Below are 23,084 nucleotides of genomic sequence, written 5' to 3' on the forward strand. Positions count from 1 at the left end.
AATGTCTTGGCAGTGTTTTCTTTCTATCTCGTCAAAGAAAACAAAATCGATGTCCTTTACTTCTTCCCACAGTCTTGGAGCAAGCTTTCTTTGGACCGGTTCGGTGTGCTTCCTTTTGTAATGTCCATAACTCGATCTATAACTAGACTTATAAATCAATCTCCAAAGAATTTTCTGTAACTTATATTTTCTTTCTTCTTCGGTGCCACGTTTGAAACCCAACTTCTTGGCATCCCTCAAAAACTGCTCAGGGTCCATGTCTGCCTTAGTATAATCCTCACTGAGGCACTTTTCATCTGAGTACAACTCCTCAGTAGGGAAAAATGTCTTTATGAACTTTTTCTTTGCAAATGCAAACCTTTTCTTTGGAGGAACAGGATTCTGCAGGTGACATTTGAAATTTTCCACGATAACTTCATGTCCCTCCGGGTAATCAAGCAGTGCAATAAAATGCAGCCCAGAAGCAAAGTGGAAAGAATCACTGGCAATACTTTGAAAAATTCGTTCACTGAGTTCTTCCAACACCTCAGAGAGCACGTCCACATTTAACTCTCCGGTTCTTTTCAAAAGCAACAGCAAAATTCTCCTATGCTCTTTCTGAAATATTTCCTTGACTAGATGCAGAGTTGGTTCGTCCGCAGATTTTTCGATCACTTTCCAAAGCAGTTGGCTGAGAAAATTTTTCTTCCTGTAATCAGAGCTTCTTGGACAAGGATGGACTCTTCTGGAGAAGTTTTTCTTGATTTTTGTCCAGAAAGAATCCTTAGGTTTCAAATAAACCTCACTCTGTGCGCTTTCTTCAGTCATCTTTGTTCAGCTGTGTTAAGACCAAATGAATTTTGTTTACTGACCAGAGAATTAGCTGATCAGCTGGTCGTGTCACGGACTCTATGACATCACAAAGTCATCCTTAGAAGGTCCTCCTGACACAGACATCATTTGAAGTCATGCTGATGACATCATTGTCAGCAGCATGACAACTGTTGCTAGGGGTAATAATTTTACGCAGTGAGCATTATTATGAAATAAAAGAGAATCTGTGGGCTCTAAATCATTATTCCCACAAGTCTGAACTGGAAGTGATCCGCTGGAACAGGGGGGCCAGGGAACCATTGGTCCCTCCACTTTACCGCCCGACCCATTTTTATTTGTTATTTGGGTTCTATCTCCTAACAGGTATAGGGCAAGTGTCACTGGGACCGCTACATCCAACCAGTTCCTCAGCAAATCCACCACTTTAACCCAGAAGAGTTTGACCATTTTGTAGTCCAATATTCAGTGTAAAACGTTTCATCTGCTCCCCTGCAGGAATCCGCTGCTAATAAACTGTAGATGTTCCGCTCGGTTCGGTTTGATCGCAGTCACGAGGTCATATTTATATATTTTTCTGTATATTTTACAAAGTGCTTCTCTGCCACCTAGTCATCCAGGCGAAGTCGTGAAAATGTATATTTTCTCATGGTGACTCACTAGTCTCAACACCTTAGGCGCTTTCAACACCACGCAGGCGCACAACAGATCGGACAGCGACACCAATCGAGTCTATCAACGTCAGCTCAGGTCCTGGGAGTCGATCTCATTTTTAAGACAGATTTTATAGTTAGAGGAACTTAAAACAAAAATTCAGCATCAATGTAAAATTCCAAATATATTGAAGGGGTCATGAAATGTTTTTTGAAAAATTTACTACCAAGTCAAATTGTATTGGTTACCTTTTACTACCTGGTCTTAATTTGAGCTAATTTAATTTACTACCTTTTACCCAGAAACCCTGTTACATGAGGCAAGAAGCTTCTGACCCACTGTACCAGTTTATAAACCATTGACCTACTTTAACACCATTCTGTTCTAACATGCAACAAAATTAATGCTGGCGGAAACACGAGCTAAAATGAAACAAAACCAAAATTAAAAAAGAAACAAAGCAGTAAAGCGACGTTTGGGAGGTCGGGGTATATGTAAATGAAGTTTTTTATCCCCCTCGCCCCCTCTTATTATTTTCCCGTAAATAATAAATATCCGGAGGAGGAGGAGAATCCGCGCTTTCTGATTGGCTACCTGTCACATTGAACAGGTGGAGTTAAAGCTCCCAGTCGGGGAAAACCCCTTAATTGGATCAGAGCGGCAACGACGATCTACCGTAACACACCACACAATCTTAGAAAGATCAACTTTCTAAGATTGTTGTAAGGGGAAAAATAGGAGCAAAAAATCATGTAGTGTGAATTATTGCATCAGGTAGTCGATGTGCCCATCTTCTCTATTTAAATCTAATTATTACTGAAGGGCAACATAATATACAGACTTCATAATCTGCACTCTTTTGGTTGAATGTAGTATTTATTTCCACTTTGGCTTTATGTTGTTTAGTTTTTTTACCAGTACATTTTTTGTTAATGGAGACTGAGGATCCATTTTATTATTGTTTTTTTTTGTTTTTTTGTTTAATTTGTTTATCAGTTCCAGTGTTTAGTGTTCTTTTGAAAATAAAGTGTATCTATCTTTGGCAAGAAACCGCATGCATTATTACGTCATTTTCAGTGTAAAAAGGTCTTCAGACAATATTATCGTTTATCGCAATAATTTTTGAGACAATTAATTGTTCAGCAAAATTTGCTATTGTGGCAGGCCTAGGTATAGTGCATTTTTTAAGAAGAAATTAAGATTTTATTTCTTCAATTTTATGCTCATGATACTATTAAGTTTAACATTATATGACTGCAGCAAAAAAATTGTCTCCTTTAGTCAGGCTATTTATCTCACTTGCTTAACACCCACTCTGTAACAGGAGCTGTCAATCAATTGCAATACTTTATTGTGATAAATCACATGTTGTCCATAGTTTGTGATTAATTACAGATTTCTAAGAAACCTTTGAATATGTTCATAATATTCCTATGAGCATTGAAACAACACAAATGATGAAAAAAAAACAGATTTTAAATGGGATTACAAAAAGGAAACAAAGAACAGTGCAAAAAATACATCTTATTGTTGTGCTGTTTTCACATTTTGTATTTGTTTGATGTGGGCTCCTAAAAATAAGAAAAAAAAAATCTGACTTTACAGAGGAAACTGATCCAAGAAGTCATGGCAGTTTTCCTGAGGAAGATTTATTAGAAAGAGCTTATTGAAATCAAAAATCATAAAAGTCTGCAGAGCTTATTTACATCATTTTTGATTCAGGACAGACATAGCAGGCATAACCTGGGACTATTTCTTGTGTCCGATGATTTTGTATTTAATCATTTTCATGTTTTTTCATTGGTTCATAGAGGCTTAGTGTTGCTTCATTAATGGATAAAAAATAACCGATCCATTAAGGAAGCAAATGATGTTTTGCCATGTTGTTTTGTCTACAACAGTAAACTAATTTTAGGTATCCTCCCATTTCTTCCCCCTTTCAACTGTGAGCACCATCTACAGAGTAGAGCAGAAGAGTAGAAGAGGTGGACAGCAGGGGAGAGAGAGAGAGAGTGGAGATGTTTTCAGAAATGACATTTTAACTAATGGCATATCGGCCCCATAGAGAAACAACTGAAACAGAGCAGGAATAATATTCAGACTACAGCACGGAACATGAAGTATGAACGCCTGTGCTTTAATTGTGTGTAAAAAAAAAAAAAAACAAACAAGGTTAAACACAATTTTAGTTTTGTGGTTAACGCTTTAGCTTTGACAGCCCTACATGTTATATTTTAAAATCTAGATTATTTCCACCGGCATTTTTCTTTTACTTGTTACCCATCACATTGACAATCCCACTAAAACACGATTTGACTTCTGAAAAAAACTAAACAAATGGACGACACAACCTGGATTCATATGGAGTCTGTTAGCATTGTTGCTGGATCCCAGTCTGAAGAAAAATACTAATATTATCATAAAAAAACAAAAAGATATAGGTCGTCACTGCAGATAAGCCTGTCGAGGAAAATAAATCCTATATGAGCAGTCTGAAGGATAAAAAACAAAAGAATCTTAATTCATAGAAAAACATCTTTAGCACCCATACAAGTCCGAGTGCTCGCCCTTGATGTGCAATTCTCCAGCCAGCTGTGGCGAGGCTCCCATTGTTCCCACTCAGTTATACCCTTGAAATCAACAATTGAACACAACTGTAAATTCCCCCCTCTTTTAAATTGTTTATGAGCTTCGTGTCCTTTGATCGGGCGTCATCACGCGGCAGAGGAGGAAATCGAATTAATTGCATGTCCGTTAATCGTATTACATCTTCATTAATATGCCGTGAGTCAGGGCTTAAGCTCATCACACGTGCCTGGAGGAAAGGAAGAGAGGGGAGAAGCAAGGAAGAGCAGGAGGGGAGAAGGACAAGACGCAAACGGGGGTTTCCCTCTCCGTAGGCTCTCCCTCCTCAGCACAGCCGTAGCTTTTTGAAATGATTGTCTCCATGAATCCTAGCCCAGGTAAGTGTTGGATTCTTTAAGATAGAAAGCATTATTCTTTCTTTAAATGCTAGAAGTCTCAACATAAACTACATACAGTGCCTTGCAAATGTATTCAAACATCTTGAAATGTTCAATATTTTGTAATAACTACAAGCTATAGTGTAATTCATTGGGATGGTATCCAATATACCAACATAAATTTGTACCCAAATGAGAAGTGGAAGAAAAATGACACACAGTTGCTAAGTGGGAAGTATTATGTATTTTCCTGTCACTTAGTGTCATTTTCTAGCACAATAAAGTAACTATGCAAACTTCAGTTGTTATAAAAATGCTGTATTTAAATCAAACATAACTTAAAAGAATTTGATGAATTAAAACTAGCCTTTGCCTTCAAAAAGCTGCTACACTTTCTGATGTCATCACAACAGTGGTCCTCCATTGGAGTGAGAAGTAGTTCATATGATAAGCTTGCTAATTGCTGCTGACGCTAGTCTGGGGGAGCTGAGTAAGAAATGCATTGTATTAAACATACTTTTCATTAAGCATACATTTCTCTTTTTTAAATATGGACTGATGTAGTATTCTAATGTTAATATGCTAATGTTCTCATTAGCTGTAAATGGAAAATCACCATAAATAACCAAAATAAAGGCTTTCAAGAATCTTTCACATGGTGATAAAGTTCCTAAAACAAATGGGTTTCAAAAATATTCAGAGTTTTTGAATGGTAATTTAGAACTGAAACTTTTCAGGTACACGACAACTTTCGGAGGTCAAGTTGTTCTTCATTTGCTCCAGGAAGCGAAGTCTACCTCACACTCCTAACACTCACCTGTTTGTGCCTGAAACACACCTGGCAGGTCAGCTGATCGTGGCCTTTGCGTCTTCACCTTCAGGTCGTCATCGTAGGGGTCTGAAACAAGCAAGAGGGAGAAGCTATTAATCTCGAGTTTTTCTTAAGCTCAAAATGTGCTTTTTGAGCACATTTTTTATGTATTGATCAGGTACTACAGGTGTGTAATAGTGTTTTGTATGTACTAAAATAGGTTAACGTGTACTGGAACCCAATAATAGTTTTAATGCTTTGGTGAATAGGAGCTCGGCATCCTCCACTTCCATTTTTGCACATTCACTGAAGTCAAAATAGGCAAGTTTCGGTACATCCAAATCACGACTTGGCAAAATAAAAAATACAAACGCCTACATTTCCTTGGCTTGCTCCTCATAGAAGAAAATTAATCGGGCGTGCTGATGCAGTTTGACGCATAGCATTCAGACTTAGAAAAACGAAATGTCAAATCTTCATAATTACCGAAAACCAGAGAAAAGGTAATTTTGAAGAACTCCTCGACTTTGAAAAACAACATAAAAGGCACAGCGGCACTGTGATGCTGCTCTGCATCAAACACAAAATGATGTAAAACTTCACAAATTCAAACACTCAAATAAATAAACAGGCTGAATAACCATGGCTGAACTTTGGCCGGTTATTTTAGAAACATGACGCAAGTGTTGAGCATGTATGGAGGGAATACGCTTCCTGAAAAGTATAGTAAATAGTGCAGAAGTCTGTTTTATCTCAGTCGGTACGTACATATAGTTGCATGAGCCAAGGCCATTGTGTGAGGTGCAAATTGATTTGTAGGCTTAGCTTCACCAGCACAAGACTTAATCAACTCCCACAGCAGGGGAAACAATCCTTGATTGGGTAGATCTTCTTCAGTTTGCTGCTTCTTGCCAGTGGGACATTTAGCATAAGTTATATTCATAAAAACAAACAAACACAAAAAGAGGAGCAAAGACAAACGGCTCAATCTCTGGGGTACATGATCCACACTACACAGCGCATAAATGATTGGCAATCAAAATGTTTAGCATCAACATAGATTAAGAGGATGAACTAAGGAAGAAGACGTAGATGACTGAAAAACTACAGCAATGATCTGCAAATTAACACTCAAGAAAATATGTAGTAGTTTTGCTGGTAAAGATATTAAATAGAAGTAGCTGTTGTAATTTGACTCTACAAATCTGTCAACCGGGCTGCACAGTGGCGCAGTTGGTAGCTCTGTTGCCTCGCAGCAAGAAGGTCCTGGGTTCGATTCCCGGGATCTCGATTCTGCATGTTCTCCCTGTGCATGCGTGGGTTCTTTCTATTTTACACACTTTTTGGCAGTTTTTACTAATTAAAAGACAAATATGTGTCTCTCAGTGACTATATTTCTTTTTTTTTGTTTAGGTTTATTGGAACCAGCTGTTTTTATTGAGATTTTGAAAGGTCATCATCTACCAGTTTTAGTTATTTAATAAGACAGAAAAATATCCTATAAACTAACATACCATAACTTGTGTCGTATATGCCCTGGATATTTAAAACTGACAAAAGGGTTTAAATTGAACTGAGCCTTTGAATTCAACATAATAGCACAATATGGGGAATATTTACAAAAAAAAAAAAAAACATTAAACAAATACAATAATCTTATTCTCAAAAATGTACTGCAATTCTACAACGGTGAGCTTTGAAGAATTTTTTGTACTCCCTGCTTTCCCATCTTCCTCAATGTTCAATCTTTTCAGTAAAGATTGTTTTTTATTCATTAGTTTTTTTGTTCATGAAGCTGCTAAGTGCATTTTTACTTTGTTTTAAGGTGCAAACCCTTGTCGCTCAGGAGAGAAAAGAGTTCAGTGAAGCAGCGCTGGCGAGTAATGTCTCACATAAAATGACCCGCGAGAGCTACTTCTCCGTCTTATTGTTTTCCTTTTCCCATTGTTTGTCTCTCTTTGTCTTCGCTGCACAGAGGAGGATTTAGATGGACGCCAGAGCAGAGTTCACGACGACCGAAATGGGAGATCAATATTTACAAACCCGTTTGAGCGTTGACCTTTCACAAACTCCACCATACTGTTTAATGTTCTGGCCTGCACTTTAATGGACACATCATCACGCACTTCATCAAGCTGTCCTGCCCCCTCATAAGCCTACTTTATGCACTTCAGACTTTTTTTTTTTTTTTTTTTTTCCTACAATCTCAAGGGGAGTTTATCCTTGGGATGTATTGCTTGGAGTGTGGTAATAACTTTGTCAAAGCCAACCGGAGTATGACTGAAGTAAAAGCAACAAAAAAAAGAAAAAGTATTTCTGCTGTAAGAAATGAAGTGATCACATCCTCTTAAGCTGAAGGCACTAAGTTGATTGAAAGAACCTATTAATATGTTGAAGTGAATGCAAATCTGGGTGAGCTCAACATATGAATTATGAATCTGCCTTAATACAGGTGTTTTAAAGAAGCAAGCTTGATGCTAAAAGAGCTGTAATTAAATCAAGCACCTCTAATCCTGTTTCCTTTAACCCCCTATTCTGGTAATTGTCTGGGAATTGAGCTATTGATGTGGTTGCATTGAATTAAGGACTAGGAGTTAATGTAATAATGTGGGTGTTTTCTGGCTAAATATGTCTCTTCAGCTTGGGCACAGAATCTTTAAATGACTCTCAAGTGCTCCTCCGGTAATTCAAGGGTGTCAGTAAACAGACTGTAAGTTATTACTGAAGTGCATTTCCACTTGGCAGGGTGCAATCGCAAATCTGTTTTCCGATACTTTTGGAGAAGACTTTAATTTTATAGTCTTAAAAAAAAAAAGAAAGAATGTAGGTCAGATTTAAAGAGACAAAGCCGTGAAAAAAGGGGTATATTTTCCACTTTTCACTGCTATTTTTGCTTTTCTTTTCACTAATGTTAATATCAAAGATAGCCTAGCAAAAAATAAAATGAAGTTTTCAAATTATTATTTTTTTTATTAAGGACAAAAAGTCACCTAAACCAACCTGGTCTTGTCTCAAAAAGTAATTGTTTTGGGTTGTCGTCCTGCTGCATAGTCAAAGTTCAATTCTCCTCCAGCATTTTCAAGTGGACAGCAGAAGTTATCGTTCTATTAGACACTAGTGATACAGGTTTTATTTATGTATGTACTCTATGATTTTGGTCAGCTGTAATTTTTGCCTTGGTATTGTGATATGGATGCCATTTAGCAGAGGCTCTACTACAAAATAAATTATCCATGTTTCCAATTATTGTGTAAACTAGAATGGCTGGGTTTTCGATTTCTCCCTAGAATGGCTGAACAGGGCCAAAAGGCCCTGAGTCCACCCTGACGACTCTGATGCCTCAAATTAGCATTCTTCTTCAATTGTAAATGTGGCCGTTGACCGTCAGGCCAGAAAGTAGGAATGTGAATAGTCCATGTTGGGGGTGGGTATCTATGATACCTGCAGGAGATCAGATCTCCTGTAGGTAATGCTCTTCAGTTTAGTTTTGAAGCATACATGAAGTGTTTTTGGAGAGATGTGACCTTTTGCAGCTGATCCATGATGTTGTGCTGCATTATCCAGGTCATTTTGCCAAATGTACATAAAGTTTGCAAAACATACAATCTGTTTCAAAAAATATGCAAGGTTTTTCTAAAAGAAATGAGTAATGTTTCTCTTTGAAATAAAGCTAAGAGGGTATTAATTGTGTTGATCCACCTCAAAAAAATCATGCAAAAAGTGTAAGCAAAAGAAATCTGGGAGACTTAGCACATGCAAATTTGCATGCAGCCTTTTGTGCTGTGGAGGATAAATAGGTGACTGCTTCACCTATTTAGTTCACAAGAACTAATGGCATTTATTTCAGTCATAATCTTGCGGGGGGTGACCAAGGTTCCATCACTATGTGACAGCTGGTCAGCAAACCTGGCAAACATGATTGACATGGCAGCACTGAATGCACATGTGCTTTATCAGGCATGCATTGGGGTGCAGGAGAGACGGGTGGACTTCCTGGTTGAGCTTGCAAAAGAGTTGGGTAACTCTCATGTGAGTGAGAAGAAGGCACACAAGGAGAAACCGCTTCGGCAACAACCTTCCACACCCAGCTCAGGCAAAAGGGCGAAGTGTCAGGTCAACCATCGATGCAGGATGCGTGTCCTGAGGCCGAAACATCATCAGTGACCCCTCACACCCCCACCATGGACTGTTCTCCCTGTTGCCCTCTGGAAAGAGGTTCTGCAGCATCCGGTGCAGGTCCACCTGGTTCCGAAACAGCTTTTTCCCACTTGCCATCAGACTGCTGAGCTCTTAACTGGACTGCACTCAAAAACTGGTCTCCACTTTATACCTTGCACATGTACAGAGCTAAATAACTTCTATTTTACTGTCAGTCCTGCACTTTATATTTTATATTTAGATTTATATTCATATTTTATACTGTATTTTATTTTACTCACAACATTGGAACCTCAAACATTATCCTGAGCCGTATGCAACGAAATTTCGTTCTGTATACACCCTGTGCATTGAAAATGACAACAAAGTCAGTCGAAGTCTAAGGAACAATTGTGCAACTGTGAGATGCGTTGAGGCCATTACCAGGGTACTTGGCCTAGGTAATGGCCCTATTTACTGAACAAAAGCACCTGCTAGATAAAATCCTCAGGCCAGTTGGACTATCTCTAGCCTGAATAGGTATATGTCCAAATGGCCTAACTCCAGCCATTCTAGTGTAAGCCATAACATGATATTTATGAGCTAATGCACTTCAATATATATGTCAAAATCATACAAATGAACACAAACAGAAATGAAATATGCAGTAACACTGTGTATTTTATTCAATATGTGTCCATAAGAATACATTTGGAAACTTTTTATTTTATTACAATATCCTATTTACAGATATTAACTCCACAAATCATTCCATAAATTTGCACTGAAATCAAAACGTTATAGTGATTGACAGTGACGAATTCAGAACTATTAGGCCAGGTGGATTTTAAAATTACCATTTTTTTATTATTTCTACATTTTAGGAAACATATAATTTCGCATTTTTATTTAAAATATCAATGTGTTATTACCTATGAATACTGACGGAGTAGATGTTGTTCTTTTAGTGTACATGGTGTGACAGATCAACAATTTTCAAGTCCAAATATTTTATTTTGCACTTTTCCTTTTTGCCAAATGACCTTCATCAAAAGCAACCATGTTAATCAAAAACAAATGAAAAATGGAAACGAAAATAAATCACTCTGCTGCTCTAACCCTCGATTTACGGTTGTGCAGAAAGAGCAGAAATCATTCCTCGAAATTTAATAGTTTGCTGGGTCTTTCGTTAATAATCACTGGTTATTTTCAGTTAGTTGAAGTTCATTGCTGAAAATCACAGCGTTTCTAAAAGCATTCTTGCCTGCCTTCCATTCTCCACAGTGCTTTCAACTTCATCACGGTGTTGAGAGAAGGGGAGACCTTCGAAAAGCAAAATCAAAAACAGCATAAATCCAAACCGATACACGACCCAAGCGCCACAGCTTGAATATATATGAGCTGGACACACATACCCTGTGATACACATGATATCACATAAAATAAAATATAGCTAGTAACTGTTTTGAGCTTGTATAAAGAAGGAGTCTTTTAGGATTTAAGTCTGCAGGGAAGACTATGCATGGCTGTTCTTTTTTGTGTGTAAGTGTCATGGAAGTCCACATTTTGTAATATTATATATACATATACATAAATACAGAAAGTGCTATGAGGTGGCAAAAAACAAATGCAGTGTGTATGAGTAGTGTGAATGCAAACTCTCTGAACACATACGATCAGACAACCGCACACACCGAGCTATTTCTCAACCGTATATCAAATCTGAGCTTATAGCTCTCTGGTTGCTGTCCATTTACTCCAGGGTCCGTCTGGGAGAGTCCAAACTGATAGAAGTGCACCATAATGGACTTTTTATAAGCCACTGGATAGACAGACCCACTCCATCTTTCACTCTTTCTCACTCTGCTCTAACCTCTTTGCCTCTCAGCAGCAGATATGAAGACAGAAGTTAAATCTGGTTGGAGCGGGGCTCTCAGTTGCCTGTCTGTGGAGGACTTGGGGTCGTCGCGTTCAAGAATGGACTCCGAATCCAGTTTAGTCGGGCCCCACTGGCCAACAGAAGTAGGATACTTTTATTTTCATGATCTCTCTCTGTCTCGAATCTTGATTAAATACAAAATCAGAAAAAAACCCAACAACATCTGATCATGGATATTATGTGATATATTTTGAGGAATTGTTAAATTCGAGAAAAAATACCAGTGTTTCCCCATATTTAACATACCGGGAAACAAAGCGCAAAATAAAATAAATGAAATTGTTAAATAATGTTATCTTTGAAAAACAAAGACTTGTTAATTATTCACACCGTCACCTCTGCCAGCCAAGCTGCTTGTTTTCTTGTGAATACAAAGAAATCCTTTGGTTTCTATACTTAAACACTCCCATTCTTAGGAGCAACAATATTTCTGGACGCATTTGTATTTCCTGTAAACAAAGGAAGATTGAAACAGCAGTTTTGATAAAGCAATGCACAGGAACAGGTGGGGGAGGAGCACACGCTTTACTCCAGAACTTTGTCTGGCTTCAAAGCACATGAACAGAAAGGAAAAAAAAAATCTAAGCAGCTTGGAAATAGAAACTTTTTCAAACCTTTAAATTAGACCAAAATCTAATTTAAAAATGCAGGGGCAATACTAGCTTTTCAAGTTTTAGCACAAAAATGCATTTGGCCTCGGGAATTCACTCTGAATCTTAGTACAGGAGCACTACGTCCTTAACAGTAGTGAAGGCAGAAATAAGAATATTTCATTCAAAGCATGATAGCAAGGTTCACTGCTTTGGACTCTCCAATTAGACACAATGGCTTAGCATGTGAAATGTACCTCTGCACAGTCCTTTAGTAGTTATCCTGTGAAGTGCTTTAAGTCATCTCTAGAAGATTGACTGATGAGAGATAAAGCAAATGTCCATGATGAAATACGATATTACAGTCTTTCCTTTTGTTCATTGTACATTTGCCCTTACCTATCAAATATCATTACCATTCAGGTGTTAAAAAAAAAAAAACATATCCCCACCATTATTCCGATGAAAGACTCCATGACTACCAGTTTTTAGTTTCCTGCCAGAGTCTCCCTTTATTTAAATTTCAAATACCCTGTTTTCTTTTGTATGGGTGAATCCAGGCCGCCATATTCGCATTAACACAGTTTCAAGGGCATTTGGGATTGAAACAGGCCCACAGCATCACAGACTCCCTTTTAACAGAGAACATGAAGTACTTTTCATATTTTTCTTTGGGTTATTTCATATTTTAGTTTTGCTTTAGCATTTGTCTTTGTCATGGAGACTTTTTTCTGAGAACCTGTTAGCTAACCTGTGTGAATCACCCAACTCCGACCATGTTATCTGCTTTCCATTGTGGGTAAAGCAGGGACAGTGTGATCCAGTTCGATACTCTAGATCAGTGGTCCCCAACCTTTTTATTACTGTAATCGTAATAATGCTCAGATAATTGTCAGATAATGCTTCTGCATGTCGGTGTTCCCGCTAAAGCCTTTTTTTTGTTGTTGTTTTGCCCCGATTTTACCTTTATGACAATCTTACAACGTCCTGCAGTGTGAGCTGTGTTACCAGACACTGCAGTGTGTGGTCGAATATGCCCGATCCAGAATCGGGCATATTCAACACAATATATTGTCTTGGCCCGATTATCTCAGCCTGTGGGGGTTTTCCCTGACTTGGAGCGAAATTGCAGCCTGTTGAATATGACAGGTAGCCAATCAGAAAGCACGGTGACGTAAGAACGGAGAGGAATCCCAAACAGCTGACATGGAAACTGAGAGTCCGGTGGACATCGGAGGTGAGATGTGGAAATGTTTATTACAATATGTAATGGCAATTTTTATATACGTTTATTATATGTGGTTATGTTTATTCAATTAAAAATATTAACTATGAAAAAACATAACTCACCTCCAAATCATAGTGCAGCAAATAGAGCGGCTGCTCCTGCCGTCTTTTATCAAACGCCTTTTCTTTTTGTTACGTCTTTTATCGCTTAAAATGAGTCCACAAACTTTCACTGCTGCTTCTACATCGTCATCCGTGTTTGATTATTCTAAATTCACGTATGGTATGTTGGGGGTTTTACTGGATTTTCTTCTGGAATCAGGTTGTTTTTGAGTGGAATCGATTTGTCTGTTGTGTGTTGCTCCTGTCGTGTGGCTGGACACACGAACCGATCGAACCTGTTGTACTTTTATCAGCTCCTGTGGTCACAGAATGTTGGAAAATCAGCCAACAAACCTTAAATTGTGCCGTGTGAACCAGACCTAAAACTCACAAGCTCTATGTTCACATATCCCTTCAAAATTTATGCATATTTCACCTTTTAAGCAACACCTTTTGTCTACACAAGGTACAAAGTCATTGCAAAGTCCCAAGTCTTTTCACTCGAGTCTTGAGTCAAGTTCCAAGTAAAGACATAAAGAGCCCAAGTTGAATCCAAAGTCAAGGCCTGCAAGTCAAAAGTGAAGTCCTACACTTTTAACAACTTATTTGGACATTTTTCAAAGGCATTTTTTTGCCAGAACAACCAGCAAGAGGAGAGGATCTTTAAAAATGTTAGAAAATCAGAGCTGATGCTGTTTTGACAATTTGAACTCCTAAACTAATTGGTGCTTCAACAAGTCAAGTCTGAAGTAAGTAAATTTATGATTCAATTCCAAGTCACATGACTCAAGTCCAGACCTCTGGGTGGTACTGTATTGTACTGGGATATATTGGAGGCAAATTCTTTAGAGTCAAGTAAAGTTACAAGAGAGACCCTGTCAGAGTGGTCCAAAAAAACCTGTGGGGTCTAAATGACGCCATCACATAAGACTGCAGGAGGGTAAATGGACTTTAAAAAGCTGCTCAGTGTACATTGATATTTATGAACTATTTGAGTGGAAAATGGTATGGCCAGGGTAGTGTATCAGAGACACAAAAAAAATCCTTATTGAGACATTTCCATATCATTCACAATACTAGACCGAACCTTACTTCATTAATAATTTGGAAAGAGAAAGACAAGATCTTCATACACCAAAGTTCAGAAATATCATTTTAATCTACAAGAAAAGATGGATCTTGCATTTGAACAGTCTATAGATTTAGACTGCATAGATTTTCAACAAACACAGACCACTGGTCCATGAAGGATGTCAGATTAATTCAGATAAGCCTTCAAGCCAAACCTCATCTCCTACAGTCCTCCACTGTTTATATCCACCATTCTAATATCCACTGTTGTGCAAAGCCACAATTATGTTTATAAAATAGTTCCCTGCGCCAAAAGGAAATATGTAGCGACAATAAACAGTGTAGTGAGTAAAGTGCAACAGGCAAGAAAACAATGAATTGTAGAGGCTTTATGTAGGTGTGATGAGGTACAGCAGAGATGTTTTTTTCAGTTTTGAGTGCCAAGACAAGAGCAGTGATATTGTTAACGCACTGATGGCAAGCATTGTTTACAATGGTTTTTTTTAAAGATTTTAGCAGTGCAATTTCATAATCTGTCCTTTAAAACAATGAAAATATAACTACAATAGTTTTCCAGGTTGGAATTAAAGTCACCAAAGTAATGATCAGATTGCCGTCGAGGTGTATAGGCTGAATTGTTGCGATATCGTTGTGTCCGAAATTAGAATCAGCTGAAATACATCGGCTTGTAACATTAACGAGTGATGAGCTAAATACCAAACTCAACTGACAGCCAATGAAAGCATTCAATCCCTGGTAAATGTCATCCTTCCGTCTGTCTGACCGTGCCTCCGAGGTTTGTGCAGCTTTTCTTCCGTCTGTCACACATTTGTCTAACATAATAAGGACACACTACACTTGGCTTCTTAATGCTCTCCTTATTGGGCAGCGGCTGAAATGTAGGCATGTGATGCAGCGGCAAGAAAACATTGATTACTTGCTCACAGTTGCCCGCTGCACTGGCATGCTGTTGCCATAGCAACACTGTCATGCTGAGGACATAAATGAACTGAGTCGGGGGGGAGATATGGAGGGGGCGGCAGGGGTACTCGGGGGAGTGAGGGGATGAGGTAAGTGGATTATAAATCAGTGTCCGCACTCGTTCACCAGACCAGCGACTGAGGGAAGAGAAGTCGGCCGACGGTCGTTTCCGGCCATGTTGAAGGACAGCTGCTGTGGCGTTGCTATAACTCACATATTTTTTCATCTTATTCTATCTTTCCCCTCTCATCCTATGTGATTTTCTGAGTCCAGTTGCCTATATATATATACACACACACATACATACATACACATTTTAGTAAACATTCCCATGTAACGCTTTGGTTCCATTTCTAATACAATTTACTACTTATCTTTATTATTTTATTTACAAACCCTCCTATGGCAACAACAGCAAAAGCATTGCTCCTTTTGATATGCTGCAAGTAAATCCCATCTATATTCCTTTCTCTAAAACTATAATAATACTATATTTATATTACCCCACCCCCGTGCATGCCCTTTTTATTATCAATATAGCCCTCAGTAAAAGCTAGTTGTTTTTTATCAATATTCTATTAAAATAACCAACAATTAGTCATTTTTAGTTTTCTGGAAAACCTCCAGAAAACATAGCATTTCAAAAGTTTCATAATGACACACACTAACAAGGATGCCAGGGCCTTTTGAGAATAAATATATTCCCCAGCAACAGTGATCACCATGTTACTTAACAGTGAAGCTAAAGATGGACACATGGGTCATCCCTTGTTTCACACCAAACTTGCCTTCAGCGTTTGCTGCACACAATATCATTCTTAGCTTTATCCTTATGTTCACCCTAAAGCAGAGGTCTGTAAATGTAACAATCCAAAGAGCCATTTGGTCCTCAGTCCAACTTAATAAAATTTGTTTAGAGCCGCAAATGTTACGTGGCTTTTTGAAAGAAATAAAAACTTTTGATGAACATCTACTGCATGAAAATGTGTTATGATGTTTAAATAACTGGCGTCTTATTTACATTTTCTTCTGTGGGATGTTAATTTTTATGGAAAATGTACAAAAGACACAGCATAAAGAAAATGTAACACATTTTGCTGGTACTTTTAGTGGTGCTCTGTTGTAGAAATTTAATGCAGGAGGATAATGTGATCTGCCACTTGGCAGGAAATTGCTAAGGAATGATTTGAGATTTTGATTTGGCCTAAAACTTCACAGACCCCAGTCAAATTGAGCACCGGAGAAAGTTATTTTACAAACAAATCTGATCCATAAATACCATAAGTAAAAACTTAGATGAATGAAAGGACAGACATATATTGCAGTACATTGGACACCACTCCCTGACAGGTTGTGGGAGATCACCACACTATGAGACAACACTATGGACTATTATATTAATGTCTGATCAGATAATAATCAGCAACTGCACTCATACGCACCTTGAAAATTAAAGCCGAAGAAGTTCAGAGCACAGACTACCAGGGATTTTTTAAAAAAAATTATGAATTATCACAGACATCCACAAAAACTGTCTGTAGCAGCCAGACTTTGATTCTTATCTTTGTGAAAACAGGGCACAAAAAAAATGATGCTGACATGGTGACTCCTGCCCTCAACCTCCCCTCCAGGTACACAACACTTTTACATGACTAACGTCTACTTTTTTAGCTGGCTTTCATCAGCTGGAGGGGTCAGGACAGGAGAGAAGATAGATGGCCAACATTTTCACACTGCTGTGCACTCCACAGCACCAACGCTCCCAAAGATAAAAACACACACACACACACACACACACACACACACACATGCACGCCAACACACAGTCAGATCTGGTGAGGGTTTTTTTTCCTTCCCTTTTACACCTGCTGAATGTTGCTTAATCTACTGCAAAACAGGATGATGAATCATTTCTACACTACACAGTTTTATTTTTTCATTATTTCTTTTATCAACCCGTCAAGCTCAAATGATGAACCTGACAGGAAAAAGATCAATTTAACGGTGATGTAGTGTACAGCTGACCCGGTCCGAGGAATGTATTTTTAAAGGACTCTACTCTGGAAATGCCCAGGCTAAATATTGCTCGTGATTTTAATATTCATATTAATGAAGGCTCTGATATTTTTGCATGTTTCAGGCCTCGATCACAACAAATGGCCCACTGTGGACCTTGCTTTTACTTTTGGCTTGAAAATTAATTGGCCAGTCCTGAGGACATTTGTTTTTTCTAATTATTATTGAGTTATTTGTGGCTCCCTGGTTGTGACTGAACCTCCTGAAACTCTTCTACTGCCCGTCAAATGTATTTGTACTGAACATTTCAGCTCCATGGTGATTGAGAGGCCTCAACAATATAGAGACACAGTAAACAAGCAAATAAAATATAGAGAAGTATAATGAATTAATGTTCCACTTTATCAAACAAATGATAATTTGTGGAAAAATTCTGCGTTGCTTTTAACTTGTCATCTACTTTCAGTGATGTAAATGTGTCTATTCAAGTCAGAACTGGTCTGTCAAAACAGAGTTCATTGTTTGTTTTTAAACCCCCACCTGAAATTAATGGCACTATCTGCTTCTTAAACAGTTCTTGCTGAAAATATGAACATTTGGAGGAAAATTAATTTGCAGGTCCATCTACATCATCCCGAAGATCTTTTGGCTCCTTTTAATAATTCTGTTAAAAAAAACTTAGGGCTACCGACGTCTCCAACGTTCTGAGTAAAAGCCGAGGTATTCCTAAAGTGCTTTTTCACACCATTAGTGACATTGTTACTCCTGCTCCACCTTCAGTTTCCATCTCATTTGACTTTGACTGTGAACATTTTCTTTCCTTTTTCTTAGAAAAAGTCAGTCATATAAGAGGTAATATTTCCCCTTTGATAATACCTCACTTGTCTCTTCGTCCATACCTGCTCCTTCCAACCAACAAAGAAAAATCTACTCTCCTCCATATGTTAGTCAACACATCAGTCTTTGACACAATTGACTTCCGGATCTACTCGACAGATTAAGTCTGGCGGACCTGGATCTGCCCTACTAATGTTTTCTTCATACATTCGTGGTCGTTCATTTAGTGCGTCTTAAATTATAGGTCTGGTGTAATGTTCACTGTAATGTTTACTGTATGGTTTCTCCACACAACACCTTGTGACCAGTGTTTTAAAAGGTGATACATGCATAAAGTTTTACTTACTCAGTAGAGACCATGTTAAAAAAAAATACATAAAATATATAAGAAGATAAAAAGTTGGGTGGGTACTGAAAGCATATCCTGTGAGTTATTACAATGATGCTTTGTCATTATGTTGTATTTCTGTACATATATGTGTTTCAGTCTTTTTTTTCCTCATTATTTGGTTATAAAGCTCATATGACAGAAACTCTTATTTTACTCAGTGCTTACAGCAGACGATACATTAAGAAAAATATGTTCTATACATGCTGAGTGAAGTCTGTTTAACTGTCACTCTAAAATAATCCAAACAGGGCTTGATGCTCCTGTAAAAGGCTTTTCGCTCGCTTACAAGAACACATCCGCCTACGCCTTGATAACTTCTGCCCGCAGAGAGAGATTTCAGTGGTTTGTGCTCACGAGCCAGATGCGGTGACCTATTACAGGTGATCATAAGGATTTGTCATAATGTCCTTAATGCTCATTACGTTCGAGGTTCTGAAAAAAAAAGAAAAATCAAAATCTTCATACACTTGGTTTGTCCATTCTGAGTCCCTCTCATGGGGAAGTAAAATAAATAATGTTAACGTAAGAAATTATGCCTTTACTGACAGTGAAATGCTTCTGTTCGGTAAGCCGTAGTGTGCACTGGTCCAACTAGAGGGAACACATACACACAGAAAGTTAATATGGCCTTCACTTGGAGGGTGAAGTGAGAAGATCTCTTTGGAGAGGCTCACGAGCCAGCAGAGCTTCACCAGATCTCGTGACAGGCTGACAATGTTCATGATTTCCTTTTCTACTCCTGCCTAAAGGTGTTACAGAGAGCTTATTTCAAGATGTTTCACAGAGAGAGTTCCTGGATAAATAGTCGTTGCTATTCAGGACATGAGGCTAATCGAGAGGGCAGCGTAGTTATCCAACTTTGGGGAAGAAAGGGGTGTTCCTTGCTTAAGAGCTGCACTTTGGCCACGGACGAAAAATAGATGGAATAGCAACCCGACTGCTTCTAGGAAACTTAGTACAAAGAATTTTATTGACGTTTTTTTCTGGTGAAATGCCTCTGTTTACAGGAATCAAAAAACGTTTTCTAACACCCACTCACACAAGAAAGCAGTGATGTGTGTGGGTGCTAGCTTCATGGAAGCATCCAATGTGAAACACTTTTTAGAGACGTTTCAGTGAGTTTGCCTTAAAGTAAGCCATGTTTTTTGTTCCTACTGTTTTGCCTTGCCCTCCAATACATGTTTAAACTGTTGTAGAATAATCGAGTAAGATGTGTTTCTTAGGTGGTTTTCATTTCCTGTCAGTGTTGAGTAACAGTGTAAATAAAACATTGTATTCTGTTTTAACTCATGAATTTACATAACATCCCAAATTGGTTGGAATTAGAATTGTCTGAAATGGTATGCAATGTTGTGCTTATAGTCCCAAAAAGTCCTCATTTCATTAGTTACCTCAATCTTCTTTCAAAAAGAACAAAGAGGAATGCAGTCTTTAACCATTACTTTATAGAATCCAACAAAGAAGCAAAATGAATAAATTTACATATCAAAACACAAAGTACTAGTACAGCTGCAACACAGAAGCAGTACTCCCTTAGGAGCAAGACTGGTACCGTAGCATGTAAAAAAACATCCTCATGAAGTACAAGATCAAAAATCTTTAGATTTCCTTATCTCTACAATTCCTTGTGGTATGACAGAACTTGATTAGCATGTCCCAGAGGGAAGCTCACTCTGAGCCCATTTGAGTGCCATTTACTAGCTGCATGAATGTATTCCATATGAATACACAGCACAAGCCATCTCCTTTCTAATGCACAGTGCACGACTCTTTGTCTATTTTTATCTACTACTGTATTATAGCAGTTTTTAGTATACATTTCCTGCAGCCAAGTTGCACATTGGTACTGAATTTGTTAAGGACTGCCCTAATCCTACCAATAGATCTTTTAGTAGAAATAATGCAACATTTTTTTTTTTTTTTATATATGTGTGAAGTTTTTTTTGTGTGCCAAGAACTAATATATGAGCGGAACATAAAGACAAGGTGTGATTTTTCACACTTTGTCACAGTATAAGTGTCATGAATGGAGGTTCTATAACATACTGACTTATGAATAAAATACTAAAGCACGCCACACGTAAGATTTTTATTTATAAAGACGTTGCAAAGCGCAACTAAATGTTCCACCTAAAAAACGCAAATAAAATGCATTGAGCCTTGCGGTTGTAAAGTGACAACGTGTGGGAAAGTTTAAGTGTTGAACACTTAAGCAAGGTTCTGTAAATAGTTGGAAGTTATGTACCAATCACAGTGTGTCGACTCTTCAGCCATCTTCAAAGCAGCAAGGTAGAACAAGAATCGGCTGTCATCTCTCACATGCTTGTTCCTTCAAGGCATAAATCTGCCTACCTAACCACAACAACTCCCTGTCAATCTTTCCGATGCCTGGTACATGTTGTTGAAGGCTGCTGCTTTCATGATTATTTTACTTTTATGTCTTTTAACCTACCCCCTCATTTCCTTATTTCTAGCTTGAGTCATCTGCCGTCACCCTCTTGACACAATACAACTTAAAATGCAAAAGCTCCTCTTGTTCTGATTTAACAGCATCCACAATAGTCTTGGTATATTTTTTAAGTTTTTTTGGGGGGGGGGTTTCATCTGGAATTGAATGCAGCACAGGATAACATCACAGCGAGTTGCAAAACAAGCCGCTTCGCACTTTTCTTTTTGTTTAATTGAAACAAATTAGAAGCCGTCTCATAAGTTTATTGGTGTGATCAAGAGAAAAATCTGAGGAAAGACATCTGTGTGTCATCTTTAAAGCAAGGGAAAGGAAGCACAAACTAACATCAATGTGGTACTGTGAAAAATGTTAATATCAGAATAAAGATAAACAGAGTAAATTCATATTGGACTTTTATGATTTTTTTTAAACTATCAAAAACAACCTGCCCCTACTTTAAAGAGTTGCTAAGCTGAATAGCTGTTTTGTCAAGAACTCTCTTTTTTTTCCAGAATGATTTAACTGAGCCAAATTGGAGAATGACCTGCATAGAATGGATCTTCTAGACTCTAGGTTCAATTTCAAGCGAGATGCTCTAGAACCTAGATTCTAGAGCATCTCGCTTGAAATTGAACCTAGACTTTGACCACATCACTCAAATTTTGTTTTTGTTTTTGCCTTCCAGAAATTTTCCTGATGATGTGTTTTGGATCATTAAAACCCAAACGTTTAGAGCTATTTTAGCCTACTTAATGTCATGCAAGGTTTTTCTTGACTTTACAGGTCTGGCAATGAACTGGCTTGGGCATAATTAGTGAAAATGAATAAAAATGTGCTTGATTACATGGTGACTAAAACTTGTAAGTGTGGAAAATAAAAAGAATGTGTCAAGGGGCAGGTACTTTTTTCAGCACTGCACATAAATAAAAACAATGTAGTCAGCAACTAATAATGCCGCTTGCAAAATATTGCTCCCCTTAACTCCTCCATAGCATATTGTACATGATATATAATTTTACCAGAAAACACAATAAGAGCCAGAAAGATAGCCATTTTACAATAGAACTGCATGCTATTTCCCAGTATTTATAGACAAGCCTGACAGAAAATATTCCGGTGCAAAGTCTGAGCTAAATCCAAATTTACAACATGTTTCTGGCTGTCATCTATATCTATGTGAACATACCACCAAATCTTTTTTTTATTTTTTTTATTTAAATCATTACTTTTTATTTAAATGATGTCTTAAAGACAGCAGGGAATTGGGCAAATGGAAGTTGCTGTATCCACCACAGGCACACTGCATCACCTCATGAGAATTCACACCACTACCTTCAGCAAATGAGATGCTGCTGGCTGCCTTATCGCTGTACATTCCGCGGCTTCCACTTTTCCCTATGTCAACTGCTGTTTTTTTTTTTGTTTGTTTTTTTTCTCGGTTTGTTTTGCTGGTTGTGATTGACATGTAGCTCTGAGTGTGGGTGTTCCGATAAGCCAAGAATCAAGGACCTTATAGGTTGCTACATTTTAAATCAGAATGAATTAGCAGCAGCGAGCCTTCTGTTTCTGAACAGATTCAATATGATACTGATTAAAACTCCCAGATGCTGTTTCTTCTTTGAGCTTCCAAGCTTCCAGACTTCCCATGTCTATAATTATTTTCTGTTTTGTTTTCGGACTTCTGCAGCTTCTTAAGTATACCATCCATGTACACCGACAATGATAACACAGCAGCGTTGTAAAGTATAGTTTTCCTCTCCAAAAACAAGGAATTTGTAGTTTTATTCAGTGTGTTTTTTTAAGTCCATGATAGTAGAAGAGGCTCAAAGAATGGACTCATGTGGTTACATTAAATAATTCCAGATCTGCACGTATATTTTGAAGCTTTCAATCTGCTTGTGAGTTACTAGAGGTTTGATATTATGTCTGTTGAGTCGAAACATAAATCCGATGAACCCCCCAAGCAAGATGGGTGCTCATATGGTAAGGATGAAGTCGACTGTAAAAAAGCCAATAACCGTGTCAAGGTCTTTGCCTGTATGAACTTGTTAATATTCCTGTTTGAAAGTTTTCCATCTCATGTGTGCCCTTTCATTTGGCTATTTA

At 37.9% G+C, this 23,084-nt stretch overlaps 1 protein-coding gene across 2 annotated transcripts in view; it reads right to left on the reverse strand.

Annotated features, from left to right (window-relative positions):
- adgrb2 (adhesion G protein-coupled receptor B2) overlaps positions 1–23,084 on the reverse strand; it is a 270,453-nt gene that overhangs the window by 144,204 nt on the left and 103,165 nt on the right. For both annotated transcript variants that reach the window (XM_028035469.1, XM_028035468.1), the window contains exon 3: positions 5,245–5,325. In XM_028035469.1, coding sequence (XP_027891270.1) covers positions 5,245–5,325 — 81 coding nt within the window. The remainder of the gene's footprint in view (positions 1–5,244; positions 5,326–23,084) is intronic.

This window comes from Xiphophorus couchianus, chromosome 13, assembly GCF_001444195.1.
Source record: "Xiphophorus couchianus chromosome 13, X_couchianus-1.0, whole genome shotgun sequence".
Taxonomy (NCBI): domain Eukaryota; kingdom Metazoa; phylum Chordata; class Actinopteri; order Cyprinodontiformes; family Poeciliidae; genus Xiphophorus; species Xiphophorus couchianus.